Source organism: Urocitellus parryii, chromosome 2 (genome assembly GCF_045843805.1).
Source record: "Urocitellus parryii isolate mUroPar1 chromosome 2, mUroPar1.hap1, whole genome shotgun sequence".
NCBI classification, from domain to species: Eukaryota; Metazoa; Chordata; class Mammalia; order Rodentia; family Sciuridae; genus Urocitellus; species Urocitellus parryii.
The window spans coordinates 226012734-226029031 of NC_135532.1; the positions used below are offsets into that span (position 1 = coordinate 226012734).

At 55.3% G+C, this 16298-nt stretch overlaps 1 protein-coding gene across 7 annotated transcripts in view; it reads left to right on the forward strand.

The window, feature by feature from the left end:
- The window catches only part of Pcbp3 (poly(rC) binding protein 3), a 223477-nt gene that overhangs the window by 199108 nt on the left and 8071 nt on the right, over positions 1 to 16298 (forward strand). For 6 of the 7 annotated variants that reach the window (XM_026381287.1, XM_026381286.1, XM_026381282.1 and 3 more), the window contains 3 exons: positions 3240 to 3314; positions 6526 to 6567; positions 15614 to 15692. In XM_026381287.1, the coding sequence (XP_026237072.1) occupies positions 3240 to 3314; positions 6526 to 6567; positions 15614 to 15692 (196 nt within the window). The remainder of the gene's footprint in view (positions 1 to 3239; positions 3315 to 6525; positions 6568 to 15613; positions 15693 to 16298) is intronic. The other variant, XM_026381285.1, reaches the window with a different exon arrangement.

The window sequence follows — 16298 nt, forward strand, 5'->3', positions numbered from 1 at the left end:
CCAGGCACCTCCTTGATGCTGAGGATTCCCACGGTTGGTTGGGGCATGACATGAGGATCTGGAAGTCCCTAGACCCAGCTTCCCAGGCTGCAGTTCCCTGGGGAGGGCAGCTGGGGTCTGCCCTTGCCCCCCAACAGCCCCTCTGCCTGGAGCATCAGTGCCACCTTTGTCAGTTCAGAGAGAGCACAGGAAGAAGCACACTTCTCTCACTTTGGAGCTGGACAGCTTTGTCCTGGTGAGAGGGTTTGAGGCCAGAGAGAGCCTGCCCTGGAGGGGCTGACCTTGTGGAGGCCAGTGTGGTGGAGGTGAGGGGGAGGGAGGGTTGCAGTGCCCATCTCAGCAGGGTGGGGCCAGAAGCTTCCGTGTTCCCCAGGTCTGCAGATGGCACCGAGAACTGCCTCTGAGGCCAACGGGGCAGACTCAGGACGAACACACAAAGTGCCCAGCGTGGAGATGGAGATGAGGGGACAGAAGGATAAAACGAAGCAGAGGAGTCGCAGCAGTCCAGGAGGAAAGAACCCAAGAATCAAATTCCAGTCAAAGCCAAATTCTCGGCACTGTCAGTAGCTGCTCGTCTTTACTGAAGCGACTGCAGCAAGCCCACCCCAGAAGAAAGGTCCTCCTGCCTCACGGCGACTGGCTTCCCCTCCGTCCCCCTCCCGTGGCCAGGCTGTGCGTCCACATCGCACCTGGCTGGGGCTGGGGTCCCCCAGGAGCCATAGCCTTGCTAGATGGCCACCAGCTCTGTCCCTTTTCATATTTGGCTCTGCGCTCCAACTCCATGTTTCTTTTTTGCTTGTTTTTCAGCACTGGAGATTAAACCCAGGGGTGTGCTTCCACTGAGCTACATCCCCAGCCTTTTTATTTTGAGATAGGGTCTCATTGATTTGCCCAGGCTGGTGTCAAACTTGATATCCTCCTGCCTCTGGAGCAGTTGGAATTACAGGCATGCACCACCATACCCAGCCTCAAACCCCATGTTTAATTCTAAAATTTCTCATGATTTTATTTTCATGAGGTATGATATTTTGAGAAGTCTAAAACATTTTTCAAAATATTCTTATTGTGAATTTCCCCCACACGCTGGTCAGGGTTACAGAGTGTTGCTGGTCTGAGTAACTGGAAACCCGAGGCTCACCAAACAGGCCTGCAAGTGGCACCCTCGGAGTGGCAACCAATGACCCTGCCTCCTACTTCCCTGGTCAGGGATGGTGCCCAGCTCTTAGGACAAAGTGTATGGTCTTGTCAAATTCCTCCAGCTGATTGCCTGCCGGTGGTGGTGGGAAGATACCGGCCCCCCTCAGAGGCAGGTAGGGCCATGGGCTGTGGTATGTCGGTGCCCCATGCTGAGTGTGGGAACCATCTTGTCTCCTCCTGATGGAGTGACATGGGAGACAGGGGAGCTGCAGGTACAAACAGAAGATGGATGTTGGCCTGACAAGACCCCTATTCTTCACATCCTGTGGCTGGCAGAAGGTTGGGAGCCGTTCTTCCCAGGAGAGGAGGGTGCGTCACCCACAGAAGCAGTGTAGCTGGAAATAAAAGCAAAGGATGGTTTGAGGCCCTCCTTGTCAATCAGAGGACTTTGGGGCTGGTGCATGGGGTATGCCTTGCACTCCTAAAATTGCAAAAGAAAGGGCTGTCCCATGATGAGCCTATGTGGGGCCTGCAGATAACACAGGTGTCACAACAGTGGGCCACCTGCACTTCTGTGCCCATCAAGGAAAGGTCTGTGTGCTTGGCCCCTCCTGAGGAACAGCGGCTGCTAGAGAGTCTCTCCTCTGTGGTGAGAAGGGCATTTGGGAGTTACAGTCATGCAGTGCTGCAGAACAGGGCAGGGAGTGGAGCTCTGGGCTAAGAGGCTGAGGAGGTCGGCCAGGGGCAGGGCAGCAGTGGTACAGTACAGAGGTCAACTCTGGCCCTCCAGCATGATTCTTCTACAACCAACCCTGAGTCTGACTATGAAGCCTTGGCCTGAAGCGAGCCCTGGTCTGCATGGAGGCACTTGGAGGCATTTGGTCAGTACCCCACGAACACAGAAGATGGGCCTCCCTATTACTGGCATCACCCAGACGCAGCCTGGGCCTGCTCACGCCCACTCTGCACCATCCCCACCACAACATTGTCACCCAGCAAGACCTGTGCTACCATGGACACTGCGCCCACCCTGAGGGGTGGGTCCCCCATTGTGTGCTCAAAGGTCACACCCAACAGGCCTGGGGTGCCGCTGGTCCTTGAGTGGTCTGTGGCCCCAAAACGCCCACAGGGCAGGCTATCCCCAGCCTCCCTGTGCTGCAACAGCCTGTAGCCCTCAGTGCCTCCTGGCCTATCCCTCGGACCTGCTCCCAGGGGACAGGGAGTGGGGCCAGGTAGCGGCTGACCACTCCTGACCAGGTGAAGAGGGCTGGGGAAGGTTATGGTGCTGAAGAATGTCCTTCACCTAAGATAAGAATCCTATACTTTGGACACAGAATAACCAAGGAAAACTATAACAAACCTCATCCTGATTGTGGAATACTTCATTTGGCATCTGCATAATAAAATGGTGTTTTTCTAATGGCAACACTGGATGTTTATGAGTTTCCTGTGACCATCTCTACTGACTGTTGTCGTGGACCAGGAAAGCCCTAGGGGCATTGGACAGCAGTTCCCACAGCGCTGTGTGCGAGGCTCAGTTTTTGCCAGAGAACTCAAGCATTTCTGTCAGAGAATGCCTAGCTGTCCACCTGTGAAGTCACAGCCAGGCCCAGCTCATGGATGCCATGCACATTCTGGCCCTCGAGGGCCACCCCAGGAGGAGGGGTGGCGGCAGGATGAGCGAACACTGCAGAGCCCACCTCAGCCAGCAGCCTCAGCAGGGTCCCAGGGGCAGGTGGCTGCCCTGCTGGCCTCCCATAACCGACACGCCACACCTCACAGCGCTGCCACGTCCTGCTGGACTGGGCGGCAGGGTCGTGTTGGGGTGGGGGCCTTGGTGGGAAGGAGCCTGTCTGAAGGAAGTGGCCGTGAGGATGGGGGGCACCGCCCTGCCCTTGGTGTGCTTCGAGGATGCTCTGCTCCTCTTGGTGCCCCCTGGCCTGGGCTGCTCCCTCCAGCACCACCACAGCCTCTGAGCCCTTGCCTGGGCCAAGTCTGGAGCTTGGGGTCTATGCAGAGGGGCGGGCTCGGGAAGGCAGCCCCCACGGCCAGCTGCCAGGCTTCTCTAACGCTCTCTCTCCCTCTCCTGTCCCTTTTCCTAGTCCCCACCGAAAGGTGCCACCATTCCCTACCGCCCAAAGCCCGCCTCCACCCCTGTCATTTTTGCAGGTGGTCAGGTAAGAGCCGACCCGCTCGCGGCCTCCACTGCCAACCTCAGCCTTTTACTGCAGCACCCGCCGCTGCCCGTTAGTGCACTCAGGTTTTCTCGCCTTCTCACGTGCACGTCTCCCACCCACCGGACAGACGCAGAGCTCTCCTGGCCCACACCAGTTGGTGGGTGGGAGCAAGGGAGACAGGTCTCCCAAGTGTGGCCCCTGACCTAGACAGGAAGGACCCTCACATCAGGGCACACAGGTCTCTGCCCAGGCCACACCTGCCAAACCTAGTTCTTGGATGTGACTGAGCTGCTTGGGTAGAGACAAGGGCACCTGGGCAACTTACGGCTCGTGTTGGAGGCCACAGGGGCTGTGAGAACTAGGGTCCCCAGACCCCACAGCACACTCCAAGTAGGAGCTGTGCAAACACTAGAGGAGGGAGGAGCAGCTGCAGGCCAGGCAGCCCTGGCCCTGCTGGCCCTGACACCCCCACCCTGACACCTGCCCTAGCAGGTGTCCTCAAATCACAGAGCACCCGCGTTGACAGCCCAGATCTTGCACATTTGAGCCCCCCACCCCTGTTTTCCTGGAGAAGAAACCTGGAAGGATGGGTAGAGAGGAACTGTGTGCTCTGGCTGGGCCAGACCCCTGGAGAAGAGGCAGGAGAAGGGCCATGCCCCGGCTTCCTCCTTTGTGGCCACCTCAGGCCATACTGCCCATCCACACAGATGATTTGCACACGTCCAGCTGGGGTTGACCTGGAAGAGCTCTGTGTCCAGCCGGCCGCGATGTCTGTCTTTGTTCAAGGGAGAGTTGAGAGAGAGATGTCCCCACAGGTGGTCCAGCCGGTGTGGAGTGGGCATGGGAGTTTATCATCTAAAAAGAAGGAGGACAAGGAAAATGTTTCCTCATGTCTTTCTCATTGGTGTGGAGAAATCTTATCAGATCCTGCGACTGGCCCATGGTAGAGGAAGGGACAGGGAACCTGCATTTCCATTCCTTTGGCCAGACACATGGTGCATCCTCAGGCTTGCCCCCACCCCACCTGTCTCATGCCTCTGGTCTGCCCCTCTGTCGGCAGGGAGCCCTCCTGTGCACACCGTCCTCACGTAGCCCCAGCATGTGGCCCATGCCCTACCGCAGGTCAGAAAGCCAGGCCCTGCATGGTGAAGGGCTGCAGGCTGCCCTGGTGGAGCACACGCCACGCAGCACCTCCTCACCCCAGTTCCACCGCACACTTCCATGAGTTCATGGAGGTTGGCATCAGCAGACCCTGGGGACTCCCCCAGTGTTGAAGCAAACCCTTCATGGCATCTGCAGTGAAATGTGGGGTTCGTTCACTCCAAGGGAGGTGCCTTTATACAGACACATCTGCAGAGCCAGATGACATGAGCTCTGGTGGCAAAGCCACATAGGGGGACCCCATCTTCCTGTGAAACAGGCAGATGCACCACCCCTCCAGTCATTGCCATGTACCCTCCAGGTCATGGTGCCATGGCATTTGTAGGGCCCACCACTGTGCCCTTGGAACAGTGTGGTAGCCAGCGATGGCCTTGATTGTGACACGTGGATAGTCACACAGGAGTCACTTCTGAGTGCAGGTCACCCAGGAAAGGATCCAAAATGCAAACTGAGAAGTGAGGTATAGCAGAACTCAGAAGTATCTGCTTAGGCCACGACCCAAGCTCTCCAGGACTCAAGCCCCCACATGCCCAAGAGTAGCATGCATGACAGACACAGAGGAGGGAGCCTGGCACTCATCCCCTTGAGCAGGGGAGTGATGATGCCACAGGCCAGAGTGCTCAGCAGCACTGTCCACACAGCTGTCACTGCAGGCATCACCTGGGCACCCTCAGGCAGAGCCTACGGGGAACAGGCAGGTGTGAGACGGTCCACAGTGAGCAGTGACCTAAGCAGCACTCACTCACTCACCACTCAGCTCAGACCTGTGGGCCCAGAGAGAGTAACCCCCTGTGTCCCAGGCGCTTGGCCCATGGGTACTGCAGAGGTCCCTACAGTAGCTAACACATAGGAGCACGTACGTCCCCGGCAGCAACTTTGCAGAACCTGAGGCTGGGTCTCCAAGCCCTGCTCCTTTCCTAGAACATCGCTGTATCTGGTAAGATTCCTCTACTCCCTCCATCAGCACAGTGGGGCTGTCCCAGCCAGCACCTTGCTCCACTGGGCCTGAATCTGTTTCAGGGCTGGACTGTGGCTGGGTCCCTGTCGGGTGGTAGATGGACCTTGAACTCCTGGGACGGGTTGTTGATGAAAACTCTGGACAGGTTAGAAACCTGTGGGAGGGCCTAGGGTCCAGAGCAGTGACGGGGGTCTCCCTGAGGTCTTCCTCTCAGACATCGGCGGCCCCGAGTGGAGACACAAGTGGACCACACATGTCCTCTTGGGATGGGGGCCCCACACATCCAGGTGCCAGGAACCACATCCTCACTCTGCCTCCACCAGGCCTGGTGGCCCCCCAGCAAAGCCAGGTCCACCTTCTGTGCGCCTGCTCTCCCTTGACTCCGTGGCTCCTACGTGATCTGGCCAGGAGCTTCTGAACCACAGGAGGCATCTGGGCTGAAGGGACCTCGGGGGCTCTGCCATCACTGGGGCATCAGGGTGAGGTGGGCAGGCCCTCAGAGTGGGTGGTTGCTGAGCTGGCTCAGTCACAGAGCTCAGGCAAGGAGGTCGTGAAAACGAGTCCCAGGTTCCCATAGACACTCTGGGAGGGAAGCCCCCCTTTCGGGATGCAGCTGTAGATTTGATGGGAAGAACCAGCTGGGCCGAATGAGATCTCCTCCATCTGGCTTTTGCAGGTTTGGGACATCTTTTAAAGCTTTCTTTTTCTGTTTGAATGTCTTGGGGGCAAATATTTCCCCTACTATCTACTCTGAGGGTTGATTAATGTTAATGGACCTCTCACTTGGGTCAAGTCAATCACCCTCGGGGCTTTCTTTTAGGAAAAGGGGTGAGCTTGCCGTCCCCTGCCTCCTGCTGGTGTGGCCGCTCAGTGTGCTGCCGCTCAGGGAGGGGTGCAGCTCTCTGGCCTGCCCTGGCCTCCTCCTTCCCTGAGAAGAGTGGCCTTTGTCCTGAGCAAACAGGAGCAGGTAGAGGAGCACACTGAGGGAGAGCTGTCACCAGAGGGTTCTTGTTGTGCAGGGGAGGGTTGCCAGGGTGTGGCAGGCCGAGGTCTGCCACGATATAAGCTGAAGGTCTCTCTCTCTTTCTCCAGGCCTACACGATCCAGGGACAGTACGCCATCCCCCACCCGGATGTGAGTCTTCACTTTGTCTACCTTCCACCCTTCTATTCTTTCTGTTGTGTGCCCACCTGCATGCCGCTGTTAGTTGCTACTAATATTAATATTACATAATAATATTAACCAGTTTTCTCAGTGCTCCTGACCCGTGTTGTATCCATATGACCTGAATAACCTTTTGACCTCTTGGCACTCATTCCGCTTGTGCTGAGGACTTGGCCTGATGGCAGATTGTGTCCGCTGACTGCTACAGTCCAGGGCTCCCTCCCACACACGCACACTGAGATGGCTGCGGTGGCCCCCACCCTGCAGGAGCCACCTGCCCTGATGGCAGGGTGCCAGCTCACCTTCTGCAGCAGGTGTGGGCGCAGTGTTCTAGGTGCACCTAAGGAGTTAGGCGATGTTTTCAAGATGGGTCTTCTAAGGTACCTTGGAAACGGCACCTGAGTGCCTGGTGGAGCAAAGCAGTCCCCTCCAGGGCCCAGGCTGAAGCTTAGAGTGCACCATGCACAGACCCCAGGGTCAAAAGCCAGCAAGCCCTCGTTTCCTCCTGGAGCTAGAAAGATGCCACATGGTAGCTCTGGCACCTGGGCTCCTAGCTGAGCCGCTCCAGCTGAGCTTGTGGTGCTGCTCCTCGACCAGGGTCTGCTCAGGTATCTCCTGGTCACAGGAGAGTCTGAATGTATAATTGGTACAGCAGTTCTTTGTGCAGAGATCTGGGTGCAGAGGGGACCACAGTGGCACTAGAGCAGTGGGGCTACAGCCTTTAGGGGCCCAGAGGTAAAGGGCCACAGCCATGAACAGAGGGTGTTCTTGAGAAGGCTTTAGAGATACCAGTCAGTGGGTCTGTGCTAGAAAACAGAAATGAGGGGAGTGGGGAAAACAGGAGAAAGGCAGCCAGGTCGGGTCCTCTGTGTGTGCAAGTTAATTCTGAGGCTGCAGCAGTCTGTGCGATCTCCACTCAGCCCCAGAGCTAGGCAGCCATCAGGCAGGGCCGGGCCCACTGAGCCTGTGGTGCCCATCAGTCCTCTCCAGATCCTTGCATTTGAGTTGAGCAGGAAGCAGAAGCTCATCTGGATAAAAGCTGAAGGCAGGACAGGGGAGATTTTTTTTAAATTAACTACCACTAAAGAATTTGAAATAGAGGCAATTCACTATCATTGCAGGAAAATTTCTGTTGGGTGAAAGATAAATACTACTGGGTTTTATTTTTCCTTTAAATGAAGCACACACAAGTCAATGATGGAGAAACAAGGATAAGAGGGGTCCTTCCCACCTGCAGTCACACTCAGGCATGTATATTGGTTCCTGGTTTCAGACGTGACTGATACTGCTATGACTGGTCAACTGTGGACACATCTGCCTGTGGCCACCCTGGAGGCTGAGGCCATGGGCCACCTTGCATTCACTGCCACATCCCTTCTTCCCTCGGCCTGCACTTAGCTGTCAGTGCCACATAAGCAGAGCATGTGCACTCCTATGCCCAGAGAGGCTGCCTCACTGTGGCCCATGGCCACTGTTGAGCACTTGAAGTGAAGGGGGCAGGTGGGGCCAGGGCTTGGCTTCCAGGATGGCCAGTCTTCCTGAAATGCATGTGTGCAGACACAGATGCCAAAGTCTGGCTGTCAAACCTAGAGCCACAGACAGCAGAGTCTGGCACCCTGGTGGAGGCAGCTGGCTGAAGAGGTTGAGTGTTGTCTGTCTTTACACCAGCTGGTAGTTTCAGAGTCAGACCTCCTGACCTGCAGGGACCATTTGGCAAGCTGGTGAGTTTCCTTCAGGCAAGAGTCCAAAGCTCGCACTGATCTTTTAGAGAAGGTACGGACACTTGCCTTGATGGAAAGGTATTTCTGAACTGAGATTTGCAGAGGTTGCGGCTTAGGCGTGTGTGTGGGAGTGAGATTTCGATTGGTTTGGTTGGCTGTTCTGTTTTGAGTGGTGGTTTTGCTCTTCCCCACGTGGCTTTCCTCAGTACCTCTCCAGTAGGTAGTTTACAAATTGTTTCAGATTAGTTTAAGCTAATGAATAACTATTATGCAGTCGCCTCTTCGGTGTGGTGAGATTTGAAGTACTTGGTGCTGTGGTTTGAATGTGTCCTTCCAGAGTTCATATGTGGAGACCTAATTGTGACAGTGATGGCCTCAGAAGGTGCCTCTGCAAGGGGAGAAACGTGCAAGGCCTGAGCCTCATGAGTGGAATTAGTGCTCTTAAAAAGACGCCTCAGTGTGGATGTGGTGGTGGTACCTGTGATCCCAGTGACTGGGAAGCCAAGCCAGGAGGATCCCAAGTCCCAGGCCAGCCTCATCAGCTTAGTGAGGTTCTGTCTCAATATAAATGTAAAAGGGTTAGGGATTGTGGCTCTGTGGTAAAGCACCACTGGCTCAATCCTCAGTAAATCACACACACACACACACACACACACACACACACACACACACACGAAACAAGGGAAGGAGGATTTGCCTTCCCTCTGTCCCTTTCACATGAGAACATGGCACTCAGGGCACCACCTTGGAAGTAGACAGGGGCCCTCACCAGACTCAGAGCCCATGGCATTTGATCCTAGGCCTCCAGGCCTGTTAACTGTGAGCAGTAAGTTATGCTGTCTGCAGATTATCCAGTCTAAAGTCTTTGGTTGGAGCAGCCCGAATGGACTAGGCCTTGGTCATTTGTCCTGAGATGGCTTTCTGTGGAAGTCATTCTGTTCTCTATAGCAGTGTCGTGTGACTTGCAAGCAGAGTGGGGTATTCCCAAGTGCCTTTCTTGCAGACACATGAAATGAAGTCTTGGGCAACCACTTGGATAACCCACAGAAAGCAAAGGCAAGACGATTGCTTAGTGACACAGGTGATGGTGGCTCCAGACGTGCATGTACCTGAGCTTCGTGCGTGCTTATAGGAATTTGAAGGCTTCAGTTTCTTAGAAGGAAAATATGAGTACAGGACAAGCTAACTGACTTATTTCACAGTGTGACTGAATACAAAGTGCATGCCCACCACAGTGGCCGGCACTTGGGTCCTGCAGTCTCTTTCGGCAGCTTGACTTCCTGTCTGGCTGTGCATGTCCAGTTCAGACGTGTGGACCTGATAAGGTCTGCTCCTGGCCACTGAGTGCTTTGTCTAGACCCAGAACATTCGCATGTCCTGTGCTGGTTTCAGACAATGCTTTTAGGTGCTCTTAAGTGGACCCTTATTTAATAATCCTGAACACTGGCCCACCCCACAGCTCCCTGCTGCCCTCCACACACCTCCTGCGTTGTTCACCCAAACCCCTGGCCGCTCCTGGAGCTCTGGAGGCTCAGGCATCATGAAGAGGCACAGAGTGCTGCTGAACAGGGGGAGGACTTGGTTCAACACCCCCAAGTTCCCCAGGATGGCAGTCAGCAGCCTTGGGAAAACTGTCCATGTACCATGGTGTCCTGCCAGGATCAGGTCAGGTGTGGTCCAGATTCACGGAAGGGAAACAGCACCAGTATTGGGGCATGGAACAGGAAAGAGGGCACGCAGACCCTGGACAGACATGGAGACCGGGTGGGCTGCAAGGCTTGCTTCTTCCTGTTTCTGTCATTTTACTTACAGTGGTACAGTTAACTCCAGGAAAGGCTTGCTTTCCTCTTGGAGAAACTGCACACATGCTCGACTTACAATAGGGGTGTGTCCCGATAAGCCCTCATAAGTAGAAATTGCACCTAAAGCACAACCTGCCAAGTCTCCTGGTTTAGCCACAGCACAGCCCAGGGTCAGCTCTGTACCGTCATGAAGGCAGACTTGAACTCTCGCTGCCCAGCATCCCCGTGGAGTGTGGAGCACAAATCACCAGCTAGAAGAAGGCCCAAGCTCCAGGCAGTTTCTACTGAGTGCATATTGTTTAGACTACCACAAGGCCAGATCGTCAGAAGTCAGGGGCCCTCAGGTGAACTTAGAAGCACCCTCAGGCATGCATCTTTATATCTAGCCTTCAGAGTTTCCAGACCACTCCCTTGCTTGGCATCCCCATCAATTGAAAGATGAAGAAAGCAGCAAAGTTGAAACCATAGCCTGTGAGCAATGACAGAGGATTTGCCATCTGTCCTCTCCAGAGCCTGCACAGCCAGGAGGTCCACCCCAGGACTGTCGGCCTCATACCTGAAAGAAGCTCTGAGAGATTCCCCTGGCAGAGAGGGGGGCAGTGCCATGGAGGGCGTTGAGCACTCTGGAGTGGTCAGCACCAGGACTGATAAGGAATTTGCTCTTTATTTGGAATATAGTGGGGAGAATGTGGAGGTGTGTATCAGAGTAAAAGAAAAACGTGGGCTGGAAGTGCCTTCATCCCAGCGTCTGTCACAGTGCCTCTGAGGTGGGGAACACTTACTGTGGACCTGTGGAGAACAGAAAGTCTGTGTACTGCAGAGCTTGGGGCAGAGAGCTGTGGAGAGCTTCCCCTCCCATTTGTTCATCATCTCCCTCCAGAACCCTGTAGAGAGTTGGGTGAGAGGACTCTCTCATTGATGGTGAAAAAAGAGGAAAGAGCCAACACCCCATCCCATGGACACACAGCTGATGGCCACACCCCGGGCCCTGAGCCTGTGTTCTTGCCAAGATGCTGGATCAGGAGTGCCACAGAGGCTTCCCCGGATCCACCCGCTGCCAGAGGGTGGCTGCAGTCCTGCCTCACAGAACTGGAAGCCCAGATTAGCCTTCAGTGCTGGCTGGAGCTGTCTTCCTACCGCCTTTCTCTCTCCCCCCAGGCAGGCACACAGAGCAGCACCTCCTATGCTGTGCCCTCGAGTGCAAGGCTCTAGCTCAGTTCCTCCACCTGCCCTCAGGAACAGACACTGGCTTCCCAAGCCCATCGCATGACTTGTTCGCATGGGAGTCTAGAAACACTGGTGAAGAAAGATGACAGGGAAGAGCATGCCCGTGAGTGGAGGCCAGGAGCTACTAGAGTGGAGAGGACAACTACGAGATTTGGCCTGAGAATTCTCCCAAGTTAGTAGAAGAAGCCAATCCTCACATTTAGGAACTCCAACAAATCCAAACAGGATAAACAAAAAGAGATCCATCTTACATCTACATAAAACCAAGGCCCAAAGTCAAATCTTAGAAGTAATCATATAGAGGAAGAACGTTATACAGGAAGAGCAGTGAGAAATCTGGTTGACTCTTTTAAAATCTTGCCTTATTAAAAGTTAAAGAGGACAAAAAGATCTAACTAAAGGAGAGACAAACCATACTCATGGATTAGAACACTAAGAATTGCAAAGATATCAGTTCTTTCCAAATCGCTGTACAAATGCAATATAATTCCAGCCAAGATCCAAAAAAATTTTTTTTTCATGCCATTTTAAACTTCATATGGAAGGTGGGGGTGTAGCTCAGTTGTAGAGTGCTTGTGTAGCATGTGTGAAGCCCTGAGTTTGGTCCCCAGCAACACACACACACACACACACATACACACGGAAGAGCATAGGTCAGGAATAACAGCAGAAGGGAGATCAGCAGAGTGGAGCACATGGCTGGGGAGGGAGGGAGGAGAGGTGCTGGGGAGTGTTATAAGTTCGAGCAGGAATGGCACTGTGAGTCCAGCTCTGTGTACAGTGACAATGCATCAGTAAAAGAAAAGAAAAATAAGCTTCCACAGAAGAGAGGGAGAAAAAAAAGGAATAATCAGCATATCCATGAGAAGGCTAGGAGACTTGCCTTTGCAAACTCCAAGTCTTACTGTGGGGTCACGGCAACCCAGAGTGCACTTCATGTGCAAGGAGGGACAGGCGGTGACCAGGCACCCAGCATCTGAGCCTCAGGTGAGGAGACCTATTGCATGCAACCACTCAGTGCAGACCCAGGAGAAAAGGGATCACTCAGAAATGATGCCCAAGAGCTGGCCATCCCAGGAAGAGTGGACATTCATAACAAACACCAAGAAGGTCAACGTGAGAGAGCGAGCTGAGACATGTTAGAAGGGAGTTCAGGAGAATTCCCTTCCTTTCTCATCGGGGAAAGATTTCTTAAAGAAAACACCAGCATAGACCAGAATGGGGGACTGGTGGGTCAACTGCACTGCAGATGTGGAGTCCTGCTTCTCTAAAGACACCATGAGCAGAGAGGACAGACCTCTGTGGCCTGACAACCAAGGCAGGTTTACATCCGAGTTAGCAGCGACCACCCAGGAAGGAGAATGGGCAGAAGACATGGCATCCTGGGCAGCTAGTGCTGGGCAGATGGAAACACTGTGTGTGTCTGCACTGGCCTGAATGGGAGCACAGGGGCCTGCGTCGTGCAGCGTGGGCCAGCACTCGTGGCCCCAGTGCTGGTCTGCTCTTCTGTTCCGGTGCCGTAAAGTGAAGGGAGAGTGGGGCCTGGCTGTAATGCGGTGGGTGCCTCCCTGCCTCTCCCCTCCTCCTACCAGCTGCCCCACTCCTTTCTTTATCCCTCCCTCCTGGTGATCTGGAAGCACTGGAGCCACAAGTGTGGTTCTTTTAAATGTTAGAATTATCTTTAAAGCTCCTTCAGCACTTAGTCCTGTTCTTTCCTTTAAAAAAAAGAAAAAGAAAAAAGTGGAAATTGAGTCCCAAGAGGAGAGGGCTGATAAGCAGGGCCAAGCCAAGATAAGAAAGATGCCAGCTGCCTTCCCCTGCCAACCCACCATCCACTTACTCACTCAGCACTGCCCGCCAGCACTGCCCCACTCTATCTTTGGTGGGGGGGCGGGTTATTTGCTAATGTGGCAATTTTCTCTTAAAAAACAGAAAGTATATGGAGCTAGGAGGGTTAGGGTGATAGAATTGAGCTTCTGAATGTCAGTCTAGAGGCCAGTGGAGCCAGCCTTGAGAAGCACTTGTTTTACCTGGCAGATGGCTTTACCTGTGTGCCCAGCAGGTGAGGCTGCAGAGTAGGTGGGCAGCTGGGATGGGCAAGCCACAGCTGAGGCATGGCAGCACTCCAAAGCTGCCCTTCACTCACAGACCCCTTTACAGATTAGAGAACTGAGGCCTATAGAGATCGGAAGTTCCCGTGTCCACATGGACCAGCTGAGGCCAGCTCCCTTGCCCCCAGCCAGTGTGCCTCACAGTCCTGGTGATATCCAACCACATGGTCTCCAAAGATGCAGGACAGATGGAGGGGTGCTATTCCTCTGGGGTGCAGGGCAGCCTGGCGGATGCACGTAAGAGCACAGGAATAGCAGGTGTGAGCAGAGTACAACTGTCAGGATGCCCCAGGCCTGTGGGTGCTCACACAGGTCCCCACCCAGCACCTACCCCTGAGGCTCACTGCAACCCCGGTTGGAGCACATTCCTCACTAGGATGCCCACGAGCTCTGCTCCCTCCTGCTGCCTGTGGTGGAACATGGTCTCCCCTGTTCCTTGGCCTTGGCCATCTTGCCTGGAGGCACAGTGCTTTTCCTGTGACTTTGACTGAGGTCCTGGTGATGTTGTCTCCTGTCCATGCTCTTCTAGCCTTTACCAGGCAACTCCACTCGGGAAGTTTAACCACCCATCAAGGTCAAGTCACGGGACACATGTGGGCCAGGGGGAACCAGGCAGTGCTGTACCTGGGGCCGGCAGCTGGTGCTGTGACATGCCAGGCTGCAGGTATACCATTAGCTTTCTCGCCCTTGCTGTAGCCTTGTCAAACACCCCTTCTTCAGGGGACACAGAACTGTAGCTGACCCCAAGTCACCATGTCCCTTGACCTGAGCTGCTCCTAGGACAAGCTAGGACTCCCCTTTGCAGACCCAGCCCAAGTACCAAGGCTCAGGGAACAGCCAGGAAGCTAGGAGAAGGCTGCTTTCAAGATATGCCCAGTGTAAACATGGCCACCTTTCCTGGGGAGGGAGGAACTAGACATCTGACAGGCAAGTGTCCCTCCAGAGCCAGTGCAGGGAACAGACTGCACTCTCCAATTTCACTACAGTCAGCAGTCTGGGGGCCCGCCCACCTAAGTTCCATCTCCAAGGTGTGATCTCTGAGGCCACAGGCCTGTTCTCATGTCAGAATCCCACACAGTAGATGCAGGGAGATGCCAGGCTGGCCAGCCAGCACCCCAGGAACCCCATTCCCACAGGCCCACCCCAGTCCCTACCTGGCTCAGGGGGAGGAAGGGCCAGCCAGGGAGAGCGCCCTGACCCTCTCAGGGCAGGGAGCTGGGTGCAGAGGAGGCCTGGATGGCTGCCGCTATCCTGCATGGTCCTGTGTGGAGGAGCTGGATTCCACTGGGAAGGTGCCACCGCCTCACTTGGCACACCCCCAGCCTCCGCCTATTAGGAGGGGTGGTCTCTGTGGGAGCTGGGACATTGCCCAGAAGGCTCGTAGCCCTGGAAGAGCCAGGCCTGAGGAAGGCCAGCGCCCTCTGCCCTGGGGCCCCACGCCTCGAGAAGGTGGGAGAATTCCAGGCAATCTAACTCTGCTCCCAAAATGTGGACTAGTTGACCACATTTTACCTTCATCTTCTACGCCTCTCAGTTTTATTTAAGAAGTGAGGCTCCTGGAAAAGCCTGTCTGGTGGGGGCTGAGGAAGAACCTGCAGGACAGTAGTGGGCACAGACAGAGGCTGATTCACACAGAGCCTACAGCCCTGGGGTCCCTCGGGATCTCAGCCATGCCCTGTAACCCCACGTAAGTCAGGAATCCCTGGAGAGGACTGCAGGGAAGGTGCATGGCCCTCACAAGGCTCCCAGGCCGCTGTCTAAAGTGAGGCCTGCAGGACAGGGCCAAGGCAGGGGCAAGGTCTAAGGATGTGCCTCTGGAGCCCAGAGGTGTGAGACCCTTAGAAGCCCAGTGTTCCTGCTCCATGGCCCTCAGGTCCCCCTTGCACTCCTTGACCCAAGGACCCTGCCAGCCTCCCCCACACACACAACGAGGCCTGGTGAGAGGGAGGCAGGGCTGGTTCAGGCCCCACGGCTACTGACAGCCAGGCCCACCGGTTCCACCCAGGCCAAGTCCTTGAGTCCTGCTGCGTCTGCCATGTGTCCGCATGGCCCCCCTCTCTCTCTCTGTGCAAAGTTCTGTTACTGCCATTTTGATTTGGTGTACTTGTGCTCGATGACAATAACCTTCTTAGCTCTCGTGTCCCTCCTGCCCCAGCAGCTGACCAAGCTCCACCAGTTGGCCATGCAGCAAACCCCCTTTCCTCCCCTCGGACAGACCAACCCCGCTTTCCCCGGTACGTACCCAGCTGCCCTTTCTGACCTCCTTCTCTTCCACCTGGGGACTTTCTCTGAACTGCCCTTATGCCGAGCAGCGAGCAGCGCAGGCGCAGTGGAGGCTAAGGCCCAGGCTGCAGTCATGCAGTGGGCTCGCACGCAGCGGGGCCAGGGCCAGTTCAGCGTGTCCAGCTGGGGGCTAGTTTGCCTCATGTTGACCTTGGGTGTCCTTGCCTGTGCAGAGACATCTGCCCCTCCGTGGATCCACGCTTGGCCAGCAGTGCTCTGTGCTGCCCACAGGCTGTCCTGTGGCCCTTCCTGTGAAGGCACCCAGGAGGCCAGCCCTGGGGCATTTCCTCTCCAGGAGCAGGTTCTACAACCACAACGTGGCTGCACTTCTCAGGGTGGCCCAGCCCTGGATGGCACCAGCCCTGTCAGGGAAAGCAGTGATGTGAGCCAGCCCGGCCCAGGCTGTGGTGAGGCAGTCAGAGCAGCCGGCCGTGGCCTAGCCCGACATCTGGCAGCCGGGCATCCTCCCACAGAGGCAGAGCAGCCCCAGTGGCTGTGGCCGGTGACAATCTACCACCGTGTGTTAGCCGTGCCAGTGCCAGTCATATTTTGAGCTT